The sequence below is a fragment of the Falco biarmicus genome, chromosome 4 (assembly GCF_023638135.1).
Source record: "Falco biarmicus isolate bFalBia1 chromosome 4, bFalBia1.pri, whole genome shotgun sequence".
NCBI classification, from domain to species: domain Eukaryota; kingdom Metazoa; phylum Chordata; class Aves; order Falconiformes; family Falconidae; genus Falco; species Falco biarmicus.
Genome location: NC_079291.1, coordinates 81,553,943 through 81,581,220, shown reverse-complemented (window position 1 = coordinate 81,581,220; position 27,278 = coordinate 81,553,943). Strand labels below are relative to the sequence as shown.

General features: G+C 46.7%; 2 protein-coding genes and 1 long non-coding RNA gene across 5 annotated transcripts; 2 read left to right on the top strand and 1 right to left on the bottom strand.

The window, feature by feature from the left end:
- Positions 1 to 4,730: 4,730 nt before the first annotated feature.
- Positions 4,731 to 11,878, bottom strand: LOC130148705 (cytochrome P450 2K4-like). The gene is made up of 9 exons (XM_056337582.1): positions 11,527 to 11,878; positions 9,211 to 9,373; positions 8,868 to 9,017; positions 8,421 to 8,581; positions 7,381 to 7,554; positions 6,708 to 6,849; positions 5,967 to 6,154; positions 5,344 to 5,485; positions 4,731 to 4,984 (listed from the first exon to the last, which is right to left on the bottom strand). The coding sequence occupies exons 1-9, from the start codon at positions 11,722 to 11,724 to the stop codon at positions 4,797 to 4,799; spliced, it is 1,506 nt and encodes a 501-aa protein (XP_056193557.1). The 5' UTR covers positions 11,725 to 11,878; the 3' UTR covers positions 4,731 to 4,796.
- On the top strand, positions 11,515 to 14,497 carry LOC130148709 (uncharacterized). The gene is made up of 3 exons (XR_008821627.1): positions 11,515 to 11,635; positions 12,015 to 12,271; positions 13,814 to 14,497. It is a non-coding gene; the product is annotated as an uncharacterized LOC130148709 (long non-coding RNA).
- A 5,775-nt stretch (positions 14,498 to 20,272) lies between these two features.
- Positions 20,273 to 22,844, top strand: LOC130148777 (cytochrome c oxidase assembly protein COX19). 3 transcript variants are annotated; one of them, XM_056337735.1, is made up of 4 exons: positions 20,282 to 20,551; positions 20,666 to 20,781; positions 21,619 to 21,728; positions 21,925 to 22,844. In XM_056337735.1, exons 1-3 carry the CDS (start codon positions 20,377 to 20,379, stop codon positions 21,700 to 21,702), a joined length of 375 nt encoding a protein of 124 aa, XP_056193710.1. In that variant the 5' UTR covers positions 20,282 to 20,376; the 3' UTR covers positions 21,703 to 21,728; positions 21,925 to 22,844. The 3 variants fall into 3 exon arrangements, with proteins under 3 accessions (XP_056193711.1, XP_056193709.1, XP_056193710.1); XM_056337736.1 differs by having other exon boundaries at positions 20,273 to 20,551; positions 21,615 to 22,844; XM_056337734.1 differs by having other exon boundaries at positions 20,281 to 20,551; positions 21,619 to 22,844.
- The last annotated feature ends 4,434 nt before the right edge of the window (positions 22,845 to 27,278 follow it).

Below are 27,278 nucleotides of genomic sequence, written 5' to 3'. Positions count from 1 at the left end.
TGTTCAGTTTCTGCCAGCTGGCTTTCTGTTTGCTCTCTGCGATTGCTACAAGCACTCGATTCTTATTAAGGTTTGTAGAGTACCTAAATAAATATTGCATACTCCACCCTCTTTAAACACCTCAGAGAATGTGGTCTAAGCAGTTTGTAAAGCCTGTCCAGAAGTAAAGAGAGTTTCAAATTACAAACCCATGCATGTGTGTGCAAGAACATATACATGGGAAAAGGTGCTTGGCATTCCTCTATAACCTCCTCCTCCCCCTGAGACCTCAAGGTCCTTTAGTAGCAGTACTATGACCCTCCAACGCTCCGCTGACACAGGGAAATGAAAAGGTTTCTTTGAATCCTATTAGAAACCTCCAGATTCAGATTTGGGTAGGGTCTGGGGTCTCCATGTTACTGGAGAGAAAAATGTTATGGGAGGCTTTAGCTTTCTTGATGTCAAGTGGAGATCAAAGGTCGTTAATAGTGGTAAAGCCCATCTACCCCTGGGGGCTGTAACCCATAAACTTCTTCATAAAGTCGGCTCCAAACTGCCCAGAAGGGATGTGATTTCAGACTTTGTGTCTGAAGTAGAGGACATGTAATAGCTAGCCACGGAAAATTAACTTGGATCAAGTGATCATGAGTGGATTCATGAGTAGAATGGGGAGACAAAATTAGATTTGAAACTTCTGGGAGGATTCTTCATTTTGCAAGAGCAGCTTCTAAGAGATAGAAGGAAGAAGTTAATGAAATTAATGAAGCCCGCTGACCTGGCAGGTTTCAGAAGGGGAACAAGACAGGAGAATGGAATTATTTTAAGTTAAAGATACTAAACACCTGGAGCTTGCATCCCTCATAAAGGTTTAAATCTTGTACAGAAAGAATTGAGATCTACCTGGTTGAGTAGTGGTCTTCAGGAGGATATTGGGAATAAACATCAAATGGAATAAGATTGTTCAGGGAAGAAAGAACTGTCTTACATGGTTAGGAAGTGCAAGGCTAAAGGTACATTTATCCAAAAGTTAGATCATATAAAGGCCATTACACAGCAAATACGGGTCAGTCAGCCTTGTAAATGTAAAGAAGGTAGGGAAGGCAGCGGACCTGATCTGAGGTGGGATGTAGCTATGGTTAGCACAGTCCCAGAGCAAACGGCTGCTTGGCTGCATACTGGAGCTGCCTGTGCGGTGTGGAGATGTTACGGCACAACAGCCGCCCAGAAGCAGAAGCAGCAATTGTGTTGCAACATTTCTGGGATTTTTTTTTTTTTATTAGTTTCCAAGAAATGGGCTGGAGGCAACGGTTTCCCCCAGAGCATGCCTAGGATGACTCAACCCTGCCTGCTCAAGTGAGCAAAGAGGCAGAGGGGCTGTAAAGACAGGCAAGGAGGATGAGAGCTGGCACAGGGTGCAGAGTGCGGGCATTGCGACGAGCTTGTGATGGCACATGCTTTGTGCTCTGTCCAAAGTGTTTGTTCCTGCGGTGCAAAAGTTACATGTTGCTGCCACTCTCCTGGTATTTCGTCCTTGCCCTGGGAGCTGCTGAAATCATAAAAAGGCCTTTCAGAAAGAGACTTAAATTATCTCTGAAAAGCTGGGGGGAGTGCATTGGGTTTTTTTAAACCAGGCTCTGAGTGCAATGCATTAAAATGACAAAGGTAAGTAAAGCTCTTGCGATGACAAGAAATTCCTGTCTCAATAATGTGTCTGGTACGTGTTTCGTGTTTTGTGTTTCGCTCTGGAGCCGTGCTGCTACGTGCTCCCCTGCCTGAGCACACAGGGTCGAGCACAAAACACCTGCCAGGCACTGACACCCTGCGGGTGCATTCCTGGGGCAGCCGGGCCGGGCCCCTCGGGGTGCTCGCTGGTCGCCCTCCCATCCCTCATGCCCGCATGGCAAGCCCCTGCCACAGCGTGTGAATCAGGTGGAGCTGGTGAGGACGTGGAGCACGGGTATCATCCATCGACCCCTAAACACAGCCCCCGCGTGGCCAGTTGGCCAGCCTGGGGAGAGCCAGCTAGCAAGGCACCAGCCCTACATCCGTTAAATTAACTTAGATCCCCAAAAATCTCTGTGCCTTCCATGCTGGTCCTATTCTTGACCAACAGTGCCGCCAGGACTGCAGCCTCAGATAATTCCTTCTGGCTTTTACTGTGATGAGTCCCTTTTAAGCAAAGGCAAGAGCCACAGGAATCACTGTAGGGGGCCACACCAGAGAGCCACCCAGAGCCGCGTCCCACCTCAGAGAGCAGTTGTGATTTTCTGGAGTCAGAGATTCAATGATTTCCTTTGAGCTGTTTGTGGCTGTGAGTGTTGCTCACTGTTTGCATTGCTAACTGTGTCCTGGCTGCATGTTGCCCAGGAATCCCCGTGCTCACCTCTCCAGTGTGGGTAGAGCCTAACTTTATCAGTTTGACCCAAAATCAACTTCATCCTGCAACACCAGCAACAGAGCAAAATATTTATTTATTTAAGAGATAAGGTCAGGCTTGCAGTAGACTGCAAAGAGAGCAACAGCAAAACAAGCGCAAGCAAGTGTAGCAGCGACGCCTTTCTTCTTACACAGCTTGTCCAGCAGACTCCTCGAGATGTGACCAGAAGCTGGAGCTGGCCCGACAGTACAATGCACGTACAAGTGCAGTACCAGTACCAGTACAAAGTACGGTACAACTAGCAGAGTGCTGCCTTTAGCTGCGTGAATTAAAGCTGGTGTGAAGAGTCAGTGTCTCGGCCACAGCCCACCCTATCACCCGCCTCACATTCTTTTCCTCCTTTCTTTCCTTCCATTTGCAGCACAGATCAGCTCTAGGTGACCATAACTTTAGTTTTATGTTACAGATTTACCATAACTGCCCTGTGAGTCTCTGTAATGTTCTGTTTCTCCCTTTTTTCTTTTCATCCTAACCTGCCTTTCCTGCCTCCAAACCAACACAAAAGCATCTTCAGTGACTCCCTGCTCCCCAGCCCACAGGTAGTTGCCTGCCTGTCTCGCCGCACACGAAGGAGCCTCCTCTCTCGTACCTGCACCCCCGTTCAGGTCTCACACACATATCACGCTTCCCTCAATGGGTGCAGCTAATTGTTCCCTCTCCTACTAGCTGAATGAATTAATGGAATAAGTCATTAGTTGTAGTAATCAAACAGCTGCTCTAGGATAGCCACAGTCTCTGGGGTGTCACCAGCTTTCTGCAGAGAGCCCCATACGACAAGTTAATGGTACAGGTGAGCAACTTGGTAACAAAGTCTAACCTGCTTCTCCTTCCAGACTCTGTTACCAGTTTCACATCTATTTTCACAGTGACTACATTTAAAATCCTATTAGCTTTGACAGTCATGCACGATCTTGCTGGAATAATGTGAGCATTACCAGCTCTGAATTTTTAACTTCAGTTCCTATGTAGGTGGCCAAAGCACTTTTCGCGATCACCAAAATTTTGCTTGCCGTTGGTTTTGTGATGGCCCTGCTCCGGCTTCCTGTGATGGAAGCACATGTAGCTTCCGTGGGAGTCTGTGGTGGTGGTTTTTGCTCAGCAGTGCAGGCTGATCTGTTACTGTGCCTGGAGACCTTGCTGCCTACCTCTGACACAAGGAACGTCTGGAGAGGAAGGCAGCTTGAAATGCCAGGGGCTATGTATCTGGTGAGGAGCTGAAGACAGACAGTAACATTTTGTAAAGGGTTGAAGCCCCGTTTTCATTTTTTTTTGATGAATATGGACATGAATATTGTCCCTATTCATCCCAACACACCTGATACATAAGACTGTTGAATTGGGAGACTGTGGATGATGGTTCACCTGGAAGTCAATGGAGAGAGTGAGCAGTTCAGACCTTATGGCAGTTGAATAATCCACTGAAGGATCCTCTCTGTCTCTGTGGAGGGTAGAGAGGATCTAGAAAGCAACAAGGTGTAAGCGGAGAAGAGGGCTGAGCCTTTCTCATCTCTGATCCTGCTGCCCAGTCCCAGGCTGCATCGCCCTCACACTGCCTCAGGCTTGTGTCCAGCTTTAGCCACGCTGATTCAGAAACTCTTCACTTTCTGTGGCAGGTCATTTTCTGCCAGTTTAGTGATCTAAGATGACCCAGTAAGGGACCAGGCAAGTACCAGAACCAGCATGAAGCCAGGAGAGGTGAGGGAGTGGTAGAAATGCTGCTAGATTGGCCCCATCATAAATAGGCTCTTCAGCATAAAGTGCCAAGTGTGAGTTGGAATGAACCCACTTCCCAAACCACTCAGATGTTTTCTGATAACTGTCCCGTGCCTGGCTCTTGGCATCAGCCCATGTTACACCCTCGTGTCTGGGACTCTGTAATAAAGATAAGGCAGGTTGTATCACACAATGGAAGCTCAGTCTGAGGCTCAGCTGAACAACCGTCCTGGGGAGATTTCTAGATGCATTAAGTGTCTGTTGTCTCCAGCTGGGCCATGGATAATCAGCCTTGCTATAGAGCTTGGAATTTAGGCTGGGAAATTCTCCACGGAGGCTCTCAGGGGAGAGTCCCTGATGGGTTACATCTATAGAGGAGGCCTGAAGCCATTTCATTCTTTCAAACAGCCCTGAAAACTGCATCTCTGATGTGCTCTTCCAGGAACGAATCACATTGTTTCTGAGAGCAGTACTCAGGGGTGTCTGAAGGGTTTGCATTACACAGGCACTGCAAAAGCTGTTGGAAAAATGGCATGAATGAGAGAAAAATAGCAGCGCCCGGTGTCTTCCTTCTCCTAAAGCTCAGGTACAGACAGCTTTTTTCCCCCTGTAGCTAGACTTGCTTTCAGCCTTGAAGTGTTCACTACTCTAACACCGTGTCATTTGATCATTTATAGGGCACAGCACAAACCAGGTGAGGCATGGGGTTCAAGGTAAAGCCGACATCAGCAGTGAGATCTAGGTCTGACTTATCCACTCCTGGAGGGGGCTGGAAAACAAATTTGCGGAGCAAGCCTGCAAAGAAGAGGAACAGCTCCATTCTGGCCAGTCCTTCTCCAAGGCAAGCCCTTCGTCCTGAAAACAACCAGGAAAGAAGTAAATGATCAGCACCGTGACTGTTAGTGTTGATGTCTGAGACATGCTAAACTGGATATACAGTCCATAAGAGCAGGCTGCTGAGGTAGGAAATTTTTCCTTCCTTCTCTCTGTATGTTAGAGGTGCTACTGACTTGGTCTCAAACCACACAGAAGCCTGTAGGTATGTGAAATGATTCAGTAACTGAGGGTAAGTCAGTGTCTCCAAGATATCTCAAAGAACAGGTGGTTACCTACAGCAATGGTGGACAGGAGAAAGGACCAGAAATCCCCCATCCTGTGTTCTGTGTCCCTGTGCCATTAGCCTAGCCCCAGGTGGTGCACAACCCCCCTCTCACCTATGGAGAATGGAATAAAAGCCTCTCTCCTAATGAAGTTCCCACTGGCATCCAGGAAGTGAGAAGGGTTGAACTGATCCGGGGTTTTCCAGTGTAACTCGTCATTCAGAGCGGAGGTCAGCAGCGGAATAATCTCTGTACCCTGAAAGGGATCACAGAAACTCATGGTAGCTGTTTGCAGCAGATCACTTTCCTAGTTGAGCTAGGCTGCTTTCTTTTTTCTAATGTGAAGAGGCAAATAAGGCTAAGCCACAGCAAACAGAACAGGGGGGATGCTTCCCTGCCTTACTGTGGCTCTGCCTGTTTATCAGTAGCTGCTGCTGTCCTTCTGGACAATGAAACATTCCTTTCTTACAGAGTCAGGTCTTTCAAGAAAGATGCTGAAGTAGAATTTCCACGTTTGACATAAAAGATTCAAACCAGTGTGATTTAATCAAAGCCTGTCACAGACCACAGTCCAGTGCATGTTCGTAACAGCTATCCTGGATCCAAGACAAAGGATCACATCATAGATTAAACCACATGTCACAGTCTCTTGAGATTTTTGTATCCTTTCTACTTGTCTGCTTTAAACAAAACTATAAGAAATCTATATAGTGTGAGCTGCTAGCCTCAAAGCTCACCTTAGGAATCACGTAGCCTTGGAAATTTACATCCCTAGGAGTTGATCGTGATACACCCATTGGGACAATATTGGCAAACCTTTGTATTTCATGTATCACTGCATCTGTATAAGGCATTTTTTTCCGGTCCTCCAACTTAGGCAGCTCTCCTGGTTCAATGACGTGGTTCATTTCTTCCTGAATCTTTCCTTGGGGAGAGGACAGGATTAAAAAGCTGATAACCCTCTTATCTTGCAACTTAAATGGCTTCTAGTTTGGCCAAGATGAAGAAAAGGGAAAACTCTGAGGGATATTTGGGAATAGCAGAAGTGGGTAAGCCAGGGCATGGTGTGGCTCTTTCGGGTTTGTTGCTGACTGAAGGGAGCTTAAACTGAGTTACTAGAGTACACCCCATGGCTGATCCTGATTACACACCTTTGTTACCCCTAACCTTCCACTGAAACAAGATCAGAATCAGCTCCTGAGGAGACCTTCAGTGACGTAAGCCCATAGCCTGCGGGAGAATAACGATGGGGGAGCTTTACTGTAACTGTAGACTGGCCCTTAGCCTCTCCCACTTGGCTGGGCTGGTTTATTGCAATCCAGCTGAATAAAATTCCTTTGTAAAGTCAACGGTTGTTATCGCTCTCAGAGTACTCAGAATAATTACTCTAGACAACACTGAATGAGTTCCACTCCCTTCCACAACCACAGCCTTAAGCATGCAACAGTATATTGTACAAGATGACTTCTCAGGCTTACTCTGAATTTCTGGGTATTTCATCATCAGAAGAAGACCCCAGCGCACAGTCGTAGAAGTAGTCTCAGTCCCAGCAGTAAAGAGGTCCAGGGTTGAAAACAACAGGTTTCTGTTGCTGAACATAGTGTGAGGTTTCTTTGACTCCTTCAAAACATACAGGTAACGGCCATAAGTTTTACAGCAAGCGGTACCAATATGTAACTGTGTTGCCACCATTTTTATCTGCATTTCAGCTTGTTGTGATTCCATATGCTCTGGGAAAGGAGATATTTAGCATTTTAGCATTAGAGCCCGTGCTCTATGGAATTTGACTGGTCCCAAGCGTACGTGTGATCCCCAGGTCTAGTTATTAGGTTAGTTGGAATTTAGTTACTGCAATGAAGTTTATCACTGTCCCATTCTTGCAGGAAGGTTTGGGATGATTTCCTCCTTCTGTGTGCTGAGTGGTAACATTTCCCACACATGGGACATCATGACGAGTTCCCTTTAACCAGCACTTTCAGTGGAGCTATGGAGTGAGTACAGCACAGCTCACTGTGGGTACGAACTTTGATATATTATGCTCACTGCAGTTCTTCTGTTTCCACTCACTCCCAATCCCTGACAGATGGCCAGTCCTAATATGAAGTCAGAGCTATGAGAACAGAAAGACTCTGAGACTTAGCTTTAAAGTACCTGTTGTTGCTTCATCAGAAAGGCATCAACAAAGCCTGTTAAGTTACTTTCATTGAATTCTTCTTTGTGTTCCTGGAAGAGCTTCTGGAGAAAATCACCCAGTTCACTGACATTTTGTAGCACAGTCTTGGAAGCTCCAGAGAGAAATCCAAGGGATGGGTAGAAATTATATAACTGTGGAGCAAGAGAAGTCTTTACTGTTAATTGGCATTGTGAACACATACTGGTATATCAAATCACCCTGCTGGTCCCTTGTCACATGCCCTGACATTTCAGGCCATAATTCCCCCACATTTGTTTGTGCAGTCCAAGCAGCTATGAATTGCTGCAGAAACAGAGTGTTTTCTCTCTTATACCTCTGCACGAGTCCTTGCCATGACTTTTGGAAGATTCATCAGCTTAATCTCCTTCCAGGGCTGTTAGCTGGTGCCTCATCCTGGGAGAGTGTCTGTACACAGTGTGTAGCTCTGAGCTGTGCTCGGGTGGTGCTTTTCAGGCTTTGCTAGTCTGGATTTACACCAGCTGCAGAGCGGCTCAGAGACTGCTCCACTGGTGTTCAAAGGAGAGACTTTGTGTCAGGAAGAAATGGACTTATATCAGCTGTTAGTTTCCCAAGATTCAGTTTCAGTGGCCAAAATAAAAGAAAAAGAAGTTTGTCAAACCTGCTTATAGGGGAGACAGAACTAAGACAGTTACTGAAGGTGTAAGATAAGGAGGCAGATTTAAGATTGCATTTCAGGGCCCATCTCTGATATGAGAGACATATTGCACTTCTGCTCTTCAAAGAGGGTAAAGTAGTTCCTTTTGTGAAGACTTGGTGGTTTGTTTTTTTTCTTTTACTAAATAGGCTTCTCAGACTAATTGCAGGGGCCTGTGAATCTGTGTGTTGCAGGTACAGAACTGCAGGTGTGTTCCTTGCAGGCTCGTGGGCTGATACCGCTCTTGTTCTCAAGCAAGATGTGGGACGCCAGGAGGACAAACACAGGCAACCACATATCCCCCCAAAACCTAAAAGCTAAAACATAAAATCAAGCTCTTACCAGCACCATAGGGGAGCCCAAGAGCTTAGTATTTTCATTAATCATCTTCAGCAAAGTTAGAAATACAGGATCATCATATTCAAACCTCTCTCCAAACAATATAGAGCAGATGACGTTGGATACAGAGTTGTTGAGTATCATTTTTGTATCGAATGGTTTCCCTGTATTTCAAGAAATGAAAACAAAGGATGATGGGATTATGCTCGTTCCAGTCTGGTTTCCTACAGAAATGTAGTCCTGAGCTCCCAAAGAAAAAACTCAGTTACCACCCAGAATGCACAGTAGGGAACTCGGTTTCAATGTTTTAAGTCCTCAGTATAATAACCTACTTCAGTGTATGCTGAACTTTAACCATGAGATACCATTTGCTCAGAGTTAAACTTTCATTAACCTTTATTGTTCTGCTAGACATGTTTTCTGTCTCTGGATGAAAGTCTTCACGCTTACCCTGATAGGATTCAAAATATTTGATAAGGGAATTTACTTCCTCCAGGATTCGTAACTCGATGGTTCTCTTTCCCATTCCAAAATCTCGCAGTGTGGACAAGGTGAATCTTCTCATAGTTTTCCATAGCTCTCCATGGCTGAATGCTATGCCTAAAATAAAGGTGTAACATCCTCATGTTACCTGTGGTTAGTAAATGTTTGTAAGGCCTTCTTACACACTACTACCAAAGCTACTTGATAGGCTTTTCTATAAACAAAAAGCAGTCTGTAAGAGGATGATACTCTCTGCAATATAATGAACATAGACAAACTACAAACAATAACCAACCAAAAGGTTGCTTACCATTTCCCTGTGTCATTTGCCTAAATATGGGTATTTCTGCCCTTTCTCCAAATTCTTCAGCATGATTTAAAAGGGCATCCTTGATGGTTTCATATCCAGACAGTACCACAGCTTTCCTGGGTCCAAAATACACAGTGAAGACATTGCCATATATCTTGGAGAGCTGTCAAGGTGAATAAATATGTTAATCCAAAACCAGATTGGGACCCAAACACTATCAGTAGCCACCCTAGGTGGTTTCTAGCCCAAAAGGAGCCTCCCAGCCCTGCCTGAAGTCTCCAGGTGCTGCTGTAAAGCAACTAATGAGCAACAGCTATCAATTGCCAGCATCTCTGCTTGCACCCTGTTTGCACAACAAGGTGTCTGCTATCAGAGAAGTCAATAAAATGCCATTGCATTCCTGTGGTGTTCTGCAGTAACAGGCCAGCCTAGCAATCCTACCACTCGGAGGCTGGTTAGAAAATGCTGTAGCAGGCAGGCCTGTTTATTTTAATGCCGTTGACCTGAGGCAAGCGGGTGTGCACACATCTTTGAGGTTGAAGCCACAAACACTACGAAAACAAAGCTAGACAATAGCTCTGTCTTTCAGGACAGCACTTGTCTCTAATTATGGCAAGGTGGGTAGTGTAGCAGTCATTGCAAAATTATTTGCGGGCCACCAGAAACTTGAATCCAGCTAGGAAGCATATTCTTGTAGATAATGTCACAGGAGCTCCAGGCTTTTATAGCAAATTAAATATGAATCATCTGTTACACAGAAGGGTGGCTTTGACAATCTAATCATTCACTCAGTATTTTAGACTTCGTTTAAGCACACTGCAAACCATCCGCTCCAAATGTCTTCTTGCTTCCGATGTGCCTGGGTTACCATTTGCTATGCATTAGATACATTCCGGAAATTGAATTTCAGATTAGAAGCATCTTCTGTTATTACAGCAGACAAATTGAATTTGTTTTCATCAAATGGTGGTTTGACGACTTGGGAGATAACATTAACACTGGTTCTTTCATCCCCAGCAGCTTACGGAGTGTGTGGCAGAGCCAGGGGCAGGGAATCACAGCCACCTCCTAGCCTTCCTTTGGTCATTTCTTTGCATTAGCACTTCTTGGCATCAACCCTGTTTTTTCTCAGCAACAAAAGTATTGAAAGTGGCAGGCCTGAAAGCCTAAAGCAAGCTGCTTGGCAGATTATAGGAAATGAGTCTGGTGCCTTCTTGTGAAATTTGTATCATAAAATCCCCCAGTATTGTCAAAAATAGTTGCTTTTCCATACTGGCACCCTCAAACATACCTATGATCAGCCGGGAGCTCAGGAGCAGAGAACCATCAAAATTGTGCTCTGCACAATCCTCTGCACTGTAAATCAAGGCAGATGAACACTGCTATAGGAAATCTGTACTTTTGCAGCCCAGGATGCCCTTTCTTCTGCAACTAACCGGAGAATTTCAGTGTCTGCACTGGCCCCTCACCACGGCTCTTCAGGTGGCTGAAGGAGTTCACTGGGGACTGGGTTTATCCCCTTGTAGTGTCTGGTAAGCACACACGCAGGGTATGTGGCAAGTCACTCATGGCGCCTCAACTGTCTCTACAGAAACCAGAAGAAATCTGAATTCACATTGACTTGTCCCCACCTCCCTGTGGGAACAGAGCAGACGTTTTCTGAAACAAATATTGCACCTGGCTTTATAATATTTGAGTCTTTTTTTTCTCTTTGAGAAATAAAAGTAACCATGGAGCTGTGTAAGAAAAAGCAATTTGTTTACCTAGATACAGAAAAGCCATGCATCAAGTCTTAAATAAACCTGGGCAGTGTGTGCGTGCAGGGGAAGGGTTGAGGAGGCAGAGTTGAGCTTTGCATTGCAGGGATATGGAAATAAATGTACGTATGAACCCATCTCCTCTACTGTGGGGATGATTCCCTCCCTCCCTTCCTCCCCCCCTTCCTTCGCAGAGGTCTGTCTGCAGACAGACATCTCTTCATGGCAAATAGTCCTGATCCGTCAGCAGACTGATCCAATTCGAGTCTTCTACAGGCTCTGAAGGGTTCAAAATACCAACGATATGGAGCTGACTGCAAGGGGTGGAGGTCTACACTTGCGTGTGTATAAAGGAAAGAATGTGTGTATTATATTTATGTATATAAATAGGTGTATGTGTGTGTATACCTCTGAAGGTAAAGTCACTCTGCCAGCCTGCCTATGTATCTCATTTCTGCCCTCTACGCAATGCTAACACAATCGCATCTCCATTTCCCTAGCTGCATTTCTCGCTGCAGGAATTGCATGTTTTCCTCCTGCCTGCTCGCTCAGACCCTACCTCTGTCAGCGACTGGAACGGCTTTTTCAGGTCCACCACATTCAAGTTTCCGATCAGAGGAAGAGGTCGCGGCCCAGGAGGCAAATGGCAAACCGACTTCTTCAAGCTGGTAAGGAAGTAAAGGAGAGCGACTAGCCCTGCTGCCAAAGAGAGCAGCAAACTAGAGCCCACGTACTGCAGCAGACTCTGTATGGCCATGTCTGCACCAGAGTGTGGGCGTGAGCATCTTGGGGTCCTTTTATAGCCCTTCTGTCATCGCCTGAACAAGCCTGAAGTGGCTTTACACAGAGAAAAGGACTCTGAAGTCTTGTTTACTTCTATTTAGACCAGATCTACTTTTTTCCCCCGCCAAATAAAGCACCCTATTTTATTCTGAGACATGGATTATCTTAATCTGGAGATCCTATTTCTCTACAACACTAGGGCAAGGTGTTTGTTTTCCAGTGAAAATCTGTGTTATGGGCATGTTGTGGTCTACATGATTTCAGGGGCAGAATGAAGGGACAGGACCCATGCTGGATTGCTGTCGTGGTGCCAGGTCACAAAACTCAGCTGGACCACTGGTGATGCAATGGAGGAAGCAGGACGCAGGAGGGAAAGCCCACGATAATGTATGGCCCAGGGTGCAGCTGGCAAGGAAGGCAATCTGTCCTCAGGGAAGACAAGGCTGACCAAGGAGGAATTGGAATGGTGATGGCATGAGGATGTGCCAATTCAGGAATGAAGGTGACAGTAGGTCTATCAGGTGAGATAATCGGGTGAGTCTAATCAGGTGAGAGCTCTGATTCTCTTTGTTTTCCTGCCACCCCAGTAAAATCACCTCCTTGAGCAAGACAGTGTTTACATGGTTGACACTGTTATTGATCTTTGTCCCCAAAATCCTCTACCTGCAATTCCAAAATGCCCTTGAAACCACTTCAGTCACTGTTTCACAGTTTACTGTCCAGAGGACTGTGTGCCTGGATGTCCATGTCTGTCTCTAAGTTTGGTGATGACTGCTTCCCATCTGTCCTGCCTGTTTATGAGCAGATGCATGCGATCCTCTAGGAGAAACCATCCCCTCCAGGCAATCCTTCTGCCTAGATCAGGAAAGAGATCCTGGATCTTTGCAACCCGCGAGGAGCCAGGATCAGGCTCTGCAGCTGGCCAGGCAGGGCGGGGAGGTCAGAGGCTCCTTGGGCAGCTGTGGCAGAGGGAGTGCCAGCCAGGAGGAGAACACAGCAACAGTTTTGGCACTCCAGGTGTACTGAGTCATGCACCATGCCAGGGCAGGGTCCTGCAAGAGCCCGCATGCCCGGGCAACAGCTCCCCAGGAGCCATGTGCACCTTTTGCATCCCTGGGGGATGACAATAAAGCAGAAGTGATCATGAACAGGACACTGCAGTTTTAAATGGTGGCTCTGGGCGAACAGCCAACTTGATGCTCTATCGCATATTCTCAGGTAGGGATATTTTGCTCCCTAGTTGCAGATTCTATCAGATTACTGAGCCGTGCTGCTGTTCAACCCTTTAGAAATCTTTAGTTTTAATAATACTTTTGTTAGAATCCTCCAAGGCTCCCGGGTGCTGGCTCCAGTGATGGAAAAATTATGATTATTTATTAATAATAATAAAAGTACATTAGCTGAAGGCAAAGGGAATCAATAAACTCTAACTAGGTTGACATGAAAGGTGCCTGCACGTCTGCCTGTTCTTCAAGGCTTGTTAGCCGGAGTGGAGTTTTTCACAATGGGGCATTACCCTGCGCAGAAGAGGACCAGGCAGGGTGGGCAAAGAAAGGAGGGCAACGGATGGTCATGTTCCATTTCAAGATTTGCTGCACAGCTGTCAGGTCTTGGTCTGCACCCTCTTCTCCCAGACGTTTCCAAGAATATCCTGTTCTGCCAGACTCTTCTCCAAACAAATGGTATGACCATGGGACTCTTGAAACTTGATAAGATACAGTATGAGTGAGGAAAAAACCCTACATGGGCCCAGTTGGGTACCAACGGAGGAAGTGTATTGTTTCTGTTTACATGTAGCCACCACTGCTCTGTTGGAGTAGAGCTGGCTACTGCCATAGAAAGCAAGAGCACCTTCTCAAGGGCTTTCACTGTAAAGCTTCAGGTTGTACCTGGTGATAATAGAGGATGAAATCTTTCTCAAGTAGTGAGCCCATGGCCTTGTAACCTGCTGGACTGATGCATGCACTGTGGGAAATGACAGATAAGTTCTGCCGTGGGAGGGAATCATTGCAGTTTTAAAATATAACTAACGTGATGTCCTCATCTCCATTTCTCCCTCACAGACCTTGGCTTCCAGTATGCGATCCTGAACACAGCATGTGACTAAGTTGCCGGCTTGCAGGTGAGACATCCCACATGGGGCTGGGGAGAAAATGTGGCTCCCTGCTCACATGTCTTTGTCTTTCTACCAGCCCAGGCCAGAACCAATAGCATCTTCAAGTAAGCAGACTTTGTGGGCATAGCTCAGGGAAATAAGCACTTCCTCTAGACAAGGAGCCTGTACATTAAACAGCCACAGGATCATCTAACTTCTCTGTGCTCATCTGGAGAAGGACATATAATCTTCTAATGGGACACAGGTTAATAATGCTACAGTAACAGTAGGATAATGCAGACAAAGAGCTGTTATAAGGCCATAATTCAGTCAATGAGTTCTGATAACATAATAAAACATGAGAGTGAACACCAAGTGCTTATGTGCCTTGCAAGGCTCTGCCACTGATTTACAACCTCAAGAGATGCGTATCAGCCCATGCATTGTTATCAGGGATATATAAAGCATGAGCACACCCTATTAAACATTAACATTTTTAAAGTCTCAGATGTGTTAAAACTCAGGCTGCTCCTTGCTAATGGATTTTGTTCAGTGACAAATGTCAATGCAAAAAGAAATCAAAAGCTTTCTGACTTTGACCTCTTTCAATTTTTTCAAAATTATTTCATTGTTTTATTGGCTTACACCCACTTCTTCCCATCCTGCAAGTCGGTATTTCTATAGAATTGCTGCAGGGTAGTAATCACTATCTGAAGTGTTCGCTGTGCTCATTTTGATACAAATAACTTGTACTGAACTTCTTTTCATTTATCTGTCAAATCAGTGTGTGTTGCACATCTACTTTGGGAATAAAGGCTCCTGAAAAATACTTTTAAAAGTCATTATTTCACTGCAAAATTTCAATGAAAAATTCTTGGGGGTTTTCCGTATTCTGACCCAAAAGATTCTATGTGATGAGTCTGGTCACTGGGAGAAGAAAATAAAAAAATACGTGCATGGGACTAGTGCGTTGTCCCTGTGCAGAGCCTAAGGTGATGGTATTTCCCACTTGTGCTAAGCATTTCCCACTTTTAGCAACAAACCATTCTCAGGAACTTTGTTGCTTATAAAAGCCTTGTTCTTGGATTGAATAGATGTCATTCCTTCATGAGTCTCACTCACCGACAAAATACATGGGAGAACCTGGGGTTTAGTGCTAGTTATGCACTTTATAATATGCATATCTATAAAAATATTTGCAGTCAAATCCATTGTGGCTATAGCAGAAGCGTGATCTTCCAGACCCCACACTTAAAGCCAACAAGCCGAGGCAGCCTGACCTGGGAAGTCAGTATTGAGAAAGTCAGGTTATAAAGAATTTATTTTCAAAATATGACTGAACAGATCAAATGCCTCAGCATAGCTCCAAGGATCTTTTTGTTCTGGGTCTCTAGCTTCAGTCTACCTCAACACAGTATTGCAGAATTTATATTAATCTGAGGGCAATTTGGGGCATATCACAAAGTGGTTGGTAGGTATCTACAGAGCCAGGGTCCCAGCATCTTACTTTTGAGCCCCCTGTCTTGATGTAGTTAGAGATGTGGATTTAGATACACCAGAATTGTAACTAGCAACGTAAGAAAAAAGTTTTCTTTGGCTTTCAGCGCAGTGTTACTATTTCTACCACGTTTCCCTCTAACCTGATGAGGCTTTGGCTCAGTCATAACAGAAAATGAGCTATCATTCTGTACATCTTTGTAGAGCACATAATATATTAAGGCCCTGACCTTACTGGCATGAAACTACAATTTCCCTGTAAGTGCAAAACAATAATATTTCATTAATCATCCACAACAGAAATCCCCATTCCCCAGACTATTCTAGCAATATTCTGCATTTTTTCTTGTCTAGGAACCTGAATTAAAAGGGAGAAAAATGGTTTACAACAGCCTGTGGCAGTGATGTAGCAAGAGACCTTATGTAAGAGCTGGCGGTGTGCTCGCAGTGCGAGGGTGAGGCATAGGAATGAGTGATCCTGGAAGGATGTTTCTCTGAGGTGTGTTCTGTGCCTGGGCTGGGAACAGCAGTCTCAAGGGCACAAATTCCAGCGTCTGAATGTGCTTGGTCTTGTTCAACTGATTAATTTCTTACAGCTATCCCAAGTCAAGCTACAAAATCCCCTAGTACTATACTCAAAGCCTTTCATGGCTCGTCAATAAATTATTTTCAAATTAACTACCTGATAATTTGAATCTGTAGGCTCTTAAAAGATGCAGCATGGTGAGAGAAAGGAAAATAATGAAAGTCATGGACTTTACCCTGCCCATAAAAAGGAATAAAGGTTCTGCTCTGATGTATTATTCAAGCTGGTGCTTCCAAAAGTAATGCTGAGTATGTAAAAACTCCTTCTGAAGGTACATTTGTACAACTGACAGGTAAGCACCAATAGTGGAATAAGTTTCCAGTGTGATCTGACAACACTGTAAAAGAGTAAACATTTTTTAAACGTTACTCTAGTCCATAATTAATGACTCTCTAGTCCATAATTAATGACTAACAGCTCTGATTCAAGCAAAGGATTTTTCTTCTTTTGAATCTGTCAGGCTGTGTAATTGAAAGGGGAAGATCCAAGGTTTTTCCTCATTTGGGGAGCCTTCTGATTTGAGCCTTCTGATTTTTGGAAAGGGCTCAGGACTCCAGACTCCAGATACTGTAAAACACCTCATGCTTTACAAATATTATCTGATCTGTCTTGTATAATGGGCACCTTTTGACTGAAACAGCTTTTCAAATTTCCCTGATGCTGTGAAAGTCTCTCACTTCTTTGAAAGATAATATGTGAAAAGTATTTAATACCCTGTTTGTGGCACTGTTTTTACCAAATTCTTTTGGAACTGCTTGGCTTAATCTGCAAATGAGATTTTTTTTTTCTTCGTACTGATTATCTAATGGGGTTTTCATTTGATCTCCTTGGGAAAAACCCATGCTAAACTGCTGAAGCACATGTATTAGATTCTAAGACAAACTGTACCTTTAAAGGAAACTGTAGAAGATACAACTGGTATTTGCAATAAAAACATTAAGTAAGCATAACCAAACACCTGCTACTACACCTGACCTAAATTTGGGTAACTACAACATTTAAGACTCCAAAGAAAGACACTGATTTAATTAACAGGTAACCAAAACATTTGGATATAATATAATACAGCAAGTTGATATAGCCTTTGCATAGAGCTGTGGAATTGTTTAGTTTGGAAAAGACCCTTAAGATCACTGAGTCCAACCGTTAACACTGCCAAGCCCACCACTAAACCATGGCCCTAAGGGCCACACCTACGCATCTTTTAAATCCTCCAGGGACGGTGACTCCACCACCTCCCCGGGCAGCCTGTTCCAGTGCTTGACAGCTCCTTTGGGGAAGAAGTTTTTCCCAATTTCCAACCTAAACCTCCCCTGGCACAGCCCGAGGCCGTTTGCTCTTGCCCTGTCGCTTGTTCCCTGGGTGCAGAGACCGACCCCCCCTGCCCACAGCCCCTGTCAGGCAGCTGGAGGGAGCGATCAGGTCCCCCCCGAGCCCCCTGCTCTCCAGGCTGACCCCCCCCAGCTCCCCCAGCCGCTCCCCACAGGGCTTGTGCCCCAGCCCCTTCCCCAGCCCCTGCCCGGCTCTGGACACGCTCCAGCCCCTCCACGTCCCCCTGGTAGTGAGGGGCCACAGCTGAGCCCAGGGTTCGAGGGGCGGCCGCACCAGTGCCCCCAGTACAGGGGGACGGGCACTGCCCTGGCCCTGCTGGCCACGCTGGTTCGGGTACCAGCCAGGATGCTGCTGGCCACCTTGGCCACCCGGGCACACGGCCGGCTCCTGCCCAGCGGCTGTTGGCCAGCCCCCCCAGGCCCTTTCCCTCTGGGCAGTTCCCAGCCCCCTGCCCAGCCCGCAGCGCTGCGGGGGCTGCTGTGACCCACGGGCAGGGCCCGGCACGGAGCCTGGTTGAACCTCATCCACTTGGCCTCAGCCCATCGGTCCAGCCTGCCCAGATCCCTCTGCAGAGCCCCCTGCCCTCCAGCACATCAACACTCCCACCCAGCTTGGTGGTGTCTGCAACTTACTGAGGGTGTACTCAGTCCCCTCATACAGGTCATTAATTAAGATATTAAACAGAACTGAAAAGGATTGCCACTGTCTGTTTGAGAATAACTCCACGGTGGGATCCTTGCATTTCTTTTTCCTTCACTTTTTTCCTTCATTGCATGGGGAATCAGCAAGTCAACCACTGTGCCAGAAACTAAGGAACGTAATTCAGGTGGTTCAGTTTGGTAAAATCAAGTGCCTTGACACTTCAGTTAAGCTTGTCCAGAGAAACCAAAGCCGCTTCTCTGCTGCTCAGTCCGTTGAGATCAGTGAGACAGTTTGCTGCATGTTTTTATGAAAGAGGAGTATCTCCCTTTTACTGTTAAGTATTATAATGAAGTCAAGTGGAAAAGTGCTATTTACCGTATGATAAAAAACATCTATTGTTCATAGCCCTGAAAACATAATAATAAATAAAACCTTATATTTTAGGCTGTGTAAACCAGTTGCTTATGTAATAGGACATGGTGTAATTTTCCATTTACAATACTGTAATAACAAAGCAATCAAAGCATAAACAAAATGCATTTTAAATGGGGCTGCAGGTAATATTTCCGTAATGGCTGTCCTTAACAATTGCAGCTGTTTCTTTTTTTTTTTTTTTTTTTCTCCAGCCTAGAATCCTTTCTACTTATCTCGGTCATTTAATTAAAAGAAAATCAACTTAAAACAGATGAAAGACCATCCTAAACCAATTGCAGCTATGGGCAAAGATGAAAAAAGACTCTAACAGCATAATCCATGGTTAACACTTGGGTGGGTTAAATTAACACCATTTGTCATCCACCTTTCAGGATGAGATCTGAGACTCTGAAGAGAGTGTGCTGTAAACCTGCGGGCAAAAGGGGTGTTTTTCTTGGTTCTCTCTCTGGAGGGTCTGGAAGCTCACCATTTCCCAAGCATCTGCCAATGACTGCTTGGGTTTACTGGCCTCATCGGCGTTCATGCTGCATGATGAGAAGCCACCTGCTTGCCGATTGCTTGTAGGAAGCATAAAATAACTCGGTGCTGTCCATCAGGTTTGTGCATGGACGTTAACTGTGAGGATTAATGAGGGCTGAGCAATCACGCTGCTGTTGCCACAGGTGGCTGGTAGCATAGTTCACAGCACTGCAGCAAGACAGGGATGGCTCTTCTGAAATCCTGCTGGATTTCTAAGGAAAGTTCATACTGCCTCCCAGGGGTGCCTCAGCTCTCTGTGCTGAGCCCCAGGGCTCTTGGATCACACCAACAGCCAGAGCTGGGTCCTGAAAAATGTGTTTTTAAGATAGGACCCAGTGCTCAGCAGTGACAGCTGAGGAACTTGTTCTTTGTGTCGGAGGGGAAGGAGGAGCCTGGGTTCAGCCCATGCCCGGGCTGCCAGCTCCTGGGTGGAAATGGGAGAGACTCAAGTGAGGCTGGGTCCTGCATAAACTGATTTGCTAACACCAGGCTCTAAGTTTTGCTCTTTCCCCCTTCATTTCCAAATGAACAAATGTGAGAGGACACTGTTTTTTCCTGCCCCTCAGCGGCCAGGCTGCCTGTGCCCATCGCTCTCACCCTTCCCATCCAGGGAGTCCAGAAGTGAATTAGGAAAATTAAGTTTTTATAAGAAGAAATAGTTTTATTTTACAGAGGATGGTCATGCCCTGGATGCCGGGGTGGTGGAAGCACAGCAGGAACACCACCGGCATGACCCTCCTGCTCAGGTGGGACCAACCACAGGGTCCAGTTCTGGACCCCCCTGTCTGAGGGGGGCAGAGAGCTGCTGGAGAGGGGCCAGCGGGGGCTGCGGAGGTGATGGGGGGCCCGGAGCATCTCCCCTGTGAGGGGAGGCTGAGAGAGCTGGGCCTGTTCAGCCCGGAGCAGGGAAGGCTGAGGGGAGCTTCTCAAGGTCTACAAACACCTTAAGGGCAGGTGCCGGGAGGACGGGGCCGGGCTCTTTGCGGTGGTGCCCAGCGGCAGGACAAGGGGCAACGGGCACAAGGTGCGGCACTGGAAGCTCCACCTGAACACGAGGCAGAACTCCTTTCCCTGGAGGGTGCCGGAGCACGGGCACAGGCTGCCCGCAGAGGCTGCGCTGTCTCCTCCTCTGGAGACGTTCAGAACCCGCCTGGATGTGGCTCTGTGTGACCTGCCCCAGGCGGCCCCGCTGTGGCGGGGGCTGGGCTGGATGATCCCCAGCGGTCCCTCCCAACCCCGAGCACCCTCTGTCTCTGCGGTTCTGTGACCCCGCCGGCCCCGGCCCGACCCAACATGGCGGCCGGCGGCGCCGTCTCCATGGTGACCCGCACGGGCGGCCGAGGCCTGCGGCAGTGACGTCACGGGGGCAGCGCCCCGTTGCGCGGCCGAGGCGACGCCCCGCCCCCGAGCACCGTCCCGCCGGCGCGAGGCGCCCGGTTGCCACAGCAGTGCCGGAGCCGCTTCCGTGGCGGCGTGGCCCCGCCCCTCGGCGCGGCGGTGGCTGTCACGTGCCCCGCTCGATGCGCTCGGCGCTCGGCGCGGCCTCCCGGCGTGCGGCTCCCCCCGGCGGCGCGGGAGGCGGTGCGGCCCGGCCCGGGCCCTGCGGCGGCGCCATGTCCACCGCCATGAACTTCAGCACCAAGAGTTTCAAGGCGCGACCGCCGGACAAGGGCGCGTTCCCGCTGGATCACTTCGGTGCGGTGCCGTCGGCCTGGCCTCCCCGCGGCCTAGCGCCGGGCCTCCCCCTTCCCCTCGGCCCTCCGCCGGCCCGGGGCCGCCGTCGAGCCCGGCCCTCGCTGTCTCTTGCAGGGGAGTGCAGCACCTTCAAGGAGCGGTTCATGGAGTGTCTCCGCGACAGCGGCTACGAGAGCGGTGCCTGCCGGCAGCGCGCCATGGCCTACCTGCAGTGCCGCATGGACAGGCAGGTGGTGCTGGGGGCGGCCGGGGGGGCCGGGGCCTTTTGCGGGGAGCGGGGGGACCCGCAGTGCCCCTGCCTGAGCCTGTGGCCTCGGACGGAACGGGTGTCCGCTGTGGCTTAAGCGGTTCACCTGGCTGTTTTTGGTGTGGTGTGGATACCCAGCCCCGAGGCCTCGCCTGCTGCCACTGGGCGCAGCCACTCTCTCAGTGTGAAGCCCTATTTTTTTTTCTTTTTTCTACCTATGGTTGCGAGTTGGAAGTTTAACTCGTTTCTCAGATCAAGGGAAAGAAGTGGCGGTGGTTGCTTTCCTCGGGATGTTTCCATTCTTGTTTTCCTTTGCAATGCTTGCTGGCCCGTGGTGGCGCAGGGCCCAGAAGGGCCTTACCAAGTGCGCTTCAGTACGAGGATGCCATAGACTGCTGGTGCTGAGGGAGGCTGCAGATCGAAAACCATTTGAAAATCACTACGGCAAAGTGTTCTAAACCACATTCACGAAAAATCTGATCAATGGTACAGGTAGAATTTTAGGAAGCTCTTACGCAGTCTGTTGATTAAAGATAACCAAGCCTTAGGTCAATTTGAGGAAACTTAACTCAATGTCTAATATCAGGAAATAACACATTTAATTGGAAGACTGCTGTTAAGAAAAATAAAGTATTCCTGAACGCCACTTTCCCAAAACTAAGCTTTTGGAGGCTTTGCCAAGCGTCAGTACTCTGTATGGACATGTTGGATTTCTTTAGAGTGAATAATACTAAGTGAAATAGAAAATGATACTATTTTCTTGGTTATAGGCAGTGTTCTGCAAAATATTGTTGTGTTTTCTTGTTTTTAACCTAGGCAGCTTATGGCTAATGAACCACTGGAAAAATTGGGATTTAAAGACATGATGGATGAGAAATCAGAAGCAAAACCTGAAAACTTGTAATGAAGACAGACAACTTTACTCCTCATGTATGGGAAAACATAACTTTTAATGTAGTACATGTTGTACATTCTGTTCATATTGCAATAAGAAGTGTTTCCTGAAGGAACCTTTTTTCAAAGTTTAATCTTCCTAAAGTAAGCTTATTTTTTTTAATGAGCAAAAGTATTGCCTTTGTCTACTTTACTCAAGTATTTCTTAATTTCTTTCTTTTAATTTCTCTAGCCTATTTTTACAGATCCGTAAGAAGCTGGAGGAAACAACTACTGCCTGAAGTGTAAGAACAGTGAAGTCTTTTTTTAAAATAAGAGCAAAAAAACCCCTTATTGTGTAGGTCTTGGAACTACAGATTAATCTTATGTGGCCATTACTAATATGCTTACAGCAGTTACTTGTCAGGTGGAAATAAAGCTGTTGTGGTATCTGCAAATTGCTTTTTATTAATTACTGGTATTAATGCCCATCTTTGGGGTGATCTCCTCTTCACCCTGCTACAGAAAACAGTTGGGTACTGGGGTAGGGGTTTTTTTCATTCTTTTAACCTTCATTGTTGGGGGATTATTCCTAGTTTCAGACATCAGTCAGGTAGTGATTCTGCTTTTATTTATCGTGCCAAAAGTGTTCACCTAACTTTGTTTCATCATTTAACCAGGAATCTTTCATTATGAATGTATTCAGTTCTCCAAATAAACCTTTCATATGGTATTCTTAATATCCAGTTTCACCATGAAATGTGGAGACAGGAATGGTATTTGTTTGTGTTCTAAGGTAACTGAAAAATATATATATATATATAAATGTGATGGGGCAATTTTATTCTTTACAAACAAATGTTTTAACTTAAAACCAGGGTAGATCAAGAGTCTAAGAAATACACGATTTCTTTCCAAAACCTGTAGTTGCAGCCCATACATCGAGAAGATGATGGAAGAGGTCATACAGTAGATGAGACATCAGGTCTGTGTATGCCTTTAAGATCCCTGACAGGTGTTTGTATAACCAAACCATGAACTATCAAAGCCAGTGGTATTTCTCTTCCATACACTAATGCAAATGAGGCTTTCTTAATACTGAGTTCAAGCTAAAATAATTGGGCCCCCTCAAAATATGTTTCAAGCAGACAATAAATTTGTAAATTTTCTGGATGTAATTTGCACTGTATTTGCTGCCCTGTCCCACCTGCTTCCCCGCCCCCCCCCCCCCTTTTTTTTAACCCACCAAATAATTTCTCTGTGTATCTGGTGCTCAAACTGCAAGCTTTAGGGTCAGGGTCTGCAGATGGTGATACACAGTTTGCCAAGGCAGTTCTCCCGTACTGTCTCCTTTGTGTCCTCTGATATATCTCACCTTTCCTATTATCTGCTATTACTTCTTTTGCTTCTGCTTCTCTTGGCTGTGCATCTGTGCACACAGAGATCCGGGAGAGGGTAAAAGAATGTTTTCTGCTCTCAATGCTGGTGGTTGTTGCTGGGATTTATATTGTTGCTTATGTCTAATCTGATTGAACAGACTGCACATAGTTCAGAGCGGGTTCCTGTTTGAAAAGAATGTTCACTTGCTGCTGCATATTTTTATTCTACTTCATTCTACTGTTTAAATTATATTCCTTGGTGAGATTAGTACATTTATAGAAAAAAAAGCAGAGATTTTATTGCTGAAACAGATATTAAAAGACTATATTAAACCACTGAACAAGAGCATTCTTTCAGCGATACCAAGTAAGAATTAAAATAATCTTCAGCATCTTCAGAAGAAAGAAATCAAATTTCATGCTCCCGTGCTCCCTGAATATTATAAGGTGAAGTGAATCCCTGGTAGGTATGAAAAAACCCACCGGTGGTGGTGGAGTAATCGGGGCTGTTATCAGTGGTAGTTTCATCTTTCTGCTGTTACTCCGTGCTGTTGTTTGGCCAGACAATTACTTCATGGGTTAGATGCATGTTTTTTCCTGAGACAGTTGATATCAACTCTGTCCTCCAGGTTATTATAGAGTAAAAGGGGTGAAGTTTTTGAAGTCTTGAGTGAGTGAGTTTTGACTTGAGCTGGAGCAATAGTTGCCATTTAAATGAAATGTCTCAAATCACACACTGAAGGAGGGACCACTGAAGACTGTTTATAGTGACCAAGGCCCAAATTTTGGATGCAGAAGGGATGGCGGAGGGAAAAAAGCAGTTTCAAAAACCTTTATGGCAAGCTGAGGAAAACAGTGCTCTGTGCTACTTGCAGGCCAGGAATCCTCCTGTAGCGTTACGGTGATGTAGCCAGCAGGACCCAGTGTACCACAGACTGACTGTGCTGCTGGGCTACCAAAACGACCAGAGCACGCTTCATCCTTCACAAAGTAACTACAGAAATAGTCATTGCCACCCTAGTAGGGAGTGCTGGAGTGAGAAGTTTTGCACCTTTCACCAACCCAAAGGTAATGTCCTCATCCTGACCAGATCCATGGGCATGTTTCATCATGCCTCCCAGCCAGCACGGTGAGTCAGCTTCACAGCCTGTCCCCTTCATGCCAGGTCAAGAACGGGGCTGTGAGTGGGGAGCTGAAAACTCAGGGAATTGGCAGGGGCACGTATTTCCTGGCCGTAAGGTGTTGGCTGGAGAAGAGAATATGTTCAGTGGAGCTGTAAGGGTCAGAGCTGGTGAGGGCCATCAGCTGTTCTTGATTGAGATCTGATGCAACTGAGGAGTTGTGGAAAAACAAGTCATTAGTCAATGCCAAGCCTGGGGTCAAAAAGTTTTCCCAGTTTGCTCTATGGGACAAGTCCCTCCAACACTAGAGTTATCTGGGAGAAGTCCCAGAATGCTCTTCAGTTTATTCCTGCAAACATACAGATGTTAATTAAAGCCTTTCCATTTAAAACCTCTATATATATTAGCTTTGCTTGTGGTACCCAGGTTTGTGCTCTTGTAAAATGACAGTGGTGTGTAAGCCGAAGGGAATCTGTTAAGTTTGAAGCTACTTTTCCAGATCCCCTACCCAGAAGGAAGCTCTCCAGAAGCCTGCCACCAAGTTGGGAGAATCTGTATTCTGGAAACGCTGAGCTGAGGTGTGTGTGCTGGTGGGGGAGGCAGTTTGTCAGATTTCTTTATGAAGCTGTTTGGAGTTGATGAGCTACTCTGCTGTGTGGCACTGAGCGCAAGGTAAGTCCCACACAAGTTCATTAATCATGTGAGCAGCCTGAGTGCGCACTGCCTGCTCCGGCGCTGCTGTGACACCCCACCTGCTGCCTGAGCCTGGGAGCTGGAGAAATGCACCCGGTTGTGCAGCGAGGTTCGGCTGGGAGTGATGTACGAACTGCCAGCCTGGATGTGATCGTACAGGTGTGGAAGGGATAGCCCAGAGTGGGAGGAAGTGCTGACTGTTGAAGATCTGTGTAAGCTCTTCACACAGTAATAGAAATCGATAAGCGAGGGGGTTGTAATTGTCTTTCCTGTCATTTTTCCTCAGCCAAGCCTCCTTCACGCCGTAACTCTAGGCACCCTGCTGCTTGGGAACCCGTCCCAGGGAATCCCCGGAGGGCTCCAGGTCAGTTTTGCACGTTGGCACTTAGAGCCTTGCCCACACATTCCCCCTTTCTCTGGTCAGATTAGAATCCATTCAACCACAAAGATCTTAACGTTGATCATGGCAGTTATTTACAGAGAGAACATTGCTGCAAGCCAACTGTCGTTATGTTTCCCTGGGAGACCTTGAGCTCTAGGTGTATCTCTCCAAACAACTGCAGTGACCTGCAGAACAAGGAAGAAAGGGTTTATTAAACTTTTCCCAAGCTCTGGGTGTTCTTTCACAGAAAAGCCTATACAAAGAGAGCCTCTTGCGCTGGAAGTGGGCCATGGTCCAAAGTCCTTCATAGGAGCACAATGAGCCTGCGCTTCCATGCTAAGGAAAGATTGTTGCTGCAGCTGCCACCTGGAAGCGGGATACCTGGTGTAGCAGAAGGCTTGTGGCTGTTGGCACCTGTAAAGTGACTGGCTGGGGGTTGGGCATAGTTGCAGGCAGGCAACGGACATAGCCAGCTGACCTTCACGCTTGGTCCTCCTCCAAAGCCTCCCCAGCTTGTCCTGCCTGCTTCAAGGCCGCAGAGTCCTTGCGGCTGGGCATGACACTTGCAGTGAATAGTCACCCACTTGCTTACCTTTGGAAACCACGGAGCTGCTGGCCTTCGGTGACTGATTGCCCTTTGTGGCAGCCATCAAAATAGCTTTCGCTTAGTGCCGCTTTTGCAGGTTGGGCTTAACCAGTGCTAACGGTGGGAGGGAGCTGGGTCGGTGAGAGCGTCTCTTGAATTTCACCCCGTTGCTGTCTGGCTCCAGGCAGCCCTGGAGAGCACTGGGGGCAATGCCGTTTCCACTAACCTGCTGCAACTAACCCTGGCGTATATGAGGCTGTGGGAGAAGGAGCAGCCTGTTCCCCACGCAAAAAGCATCTGCAGCATCACTTGCTGCTCCAGGCTCTGGGAAGTGCCTGGGGTGTTCTGGTTCCACTGGAGAGCAGTATGTTTCTGTATTTCTCATCCATGATTCCTGGGAAGGGAATGAAGCTTCTGGTAGTATGCAAGAGTGCGGTCATTTCTGGTAGCATAGCCTGTGACCCCAGAGGACTCTAGGTACTTTTCTGCCTGGAGAAGATCCGTTCTGGAAGAGATCCTTCTGCTAAATGGAGAATGTTGCGTATTGTATCAGATTTTTTACAAAAACCAAAGCTCTGACTGGGATTAATTATAAAAAGACTGTTTGGAAGGGCACATACAAAGGTCCATTTCCCCTTCCAGGCTATTTCAATGGAAATTGGATATCTGATTAATCTTATCCTGGTTCTCTTTTTTTTTTTTTTTTCTTTTTTTGTCTCTTGATTCTGCTTCTGTGAATAGTTGGCAATGTTGCATTTCTGTCAGGATGCAGCAGATTTTCTAGCTTGCAGATTTCAAGACAAAATGCCTTCCTTCTGGAATGAAGGTGCCATATGGCTTGAAATGCATAATTGATCACTGCTCAAAATAGGAGCTTCATAGAGAGTCACCTAGAGGTCCAATGGGTGTGTGCAGAGGACTTGGTAGTCCTTGATGCATTTTTTTTTTGTTCCCTGACACTGGTGGTGATACAGGGACAGGTTTTTATGGCTCTGCCTAGAGGTTCTGAAGAATGTGCTCTCTCTCTAGCACTGCACAGACACTGTCACCCCTTGATTGTTCATTCCCATTATTCCAGGAGATCTTGAGACTTGCATTAGCAGGCGCACCACTCATGCTTGCAGATTTCTGCTGGGCTTGGATGGTTGAAAAACACCTCAGACAAGCCTGGCATTCACCATATAGCCCAACAAAGACCACAGTTATCTCCATGAGCGTAAAACAGTTCAGGTGCGTCAAATCTGGTGGGCTGAATCCAGCCCTTGCTGTCCCATGCTTCCCTGCCTCTGGTGGGATGTGTAGCTGTCTGCACAAACAGTCTTTCCCAGCTCCCATGCGGAGCCAGGTGGGTTCCCACCGATGTGGGAGGGATGTTGTGGTCCATCTGGCTGTGTGTCCTGCTGCCTGGTAATGAGCAATACCTTAAGCCATGCAGTATTGTAGATG

What these genes read in the sequence shown, in the direction of transcription:
- LOC130148705 (XM_056337582.1), bottom strand. Translation starts at nt 11,724, where the DNA reads ATGGCCATACAGAGTCTGCTGCAGTACGTGGGCTCTAGTTTGCTGCTC. An exon ending in CGTTCCAGTCGCTGACAGAG is followed by an intron (nt 9,374 to 11,526) that starts GTAGGGTCTGAG and finishes TCACCTTGACAG; the next exon opens with CTCTCCAAGATATATGGCAA. An exon ending in TTTTATTCCATTCTCCATAG is followed by an intron (nt 4,985 to 5,343) that starts GTGAGAGGGGGG and finishes GGTTGTTTTCAG; the next exon opens with GACGAAGGGCTTGCCTTGGA.
- LOC130148777 (XM_056337734.1), top strand. Translation starts at nt 20,377, where the DNA reads ATGCGCTCGGCGCTCGGCGCGGCCTCCCGGCGTGCGGCTCCCCCCGGC. An exon ending in GTTCCCGCTGGATCACTTCG is followed by an intron (nt 20,552 to 20,665) that starts GTGCGGTGCCGT and finishes TGTCTCTTGCAG; the next exon opens with GGGAGTGCAGCACCTTCAAG. An exon ending in AGTGCCGCATGGACAGGCAG is followed by an intron (nt 20,782 to 21,618) that starts GTGGTGCTGGGG and finishes TAACCTAGGCAG; the next exon opens with CTTATGGCTAATGAACCACT.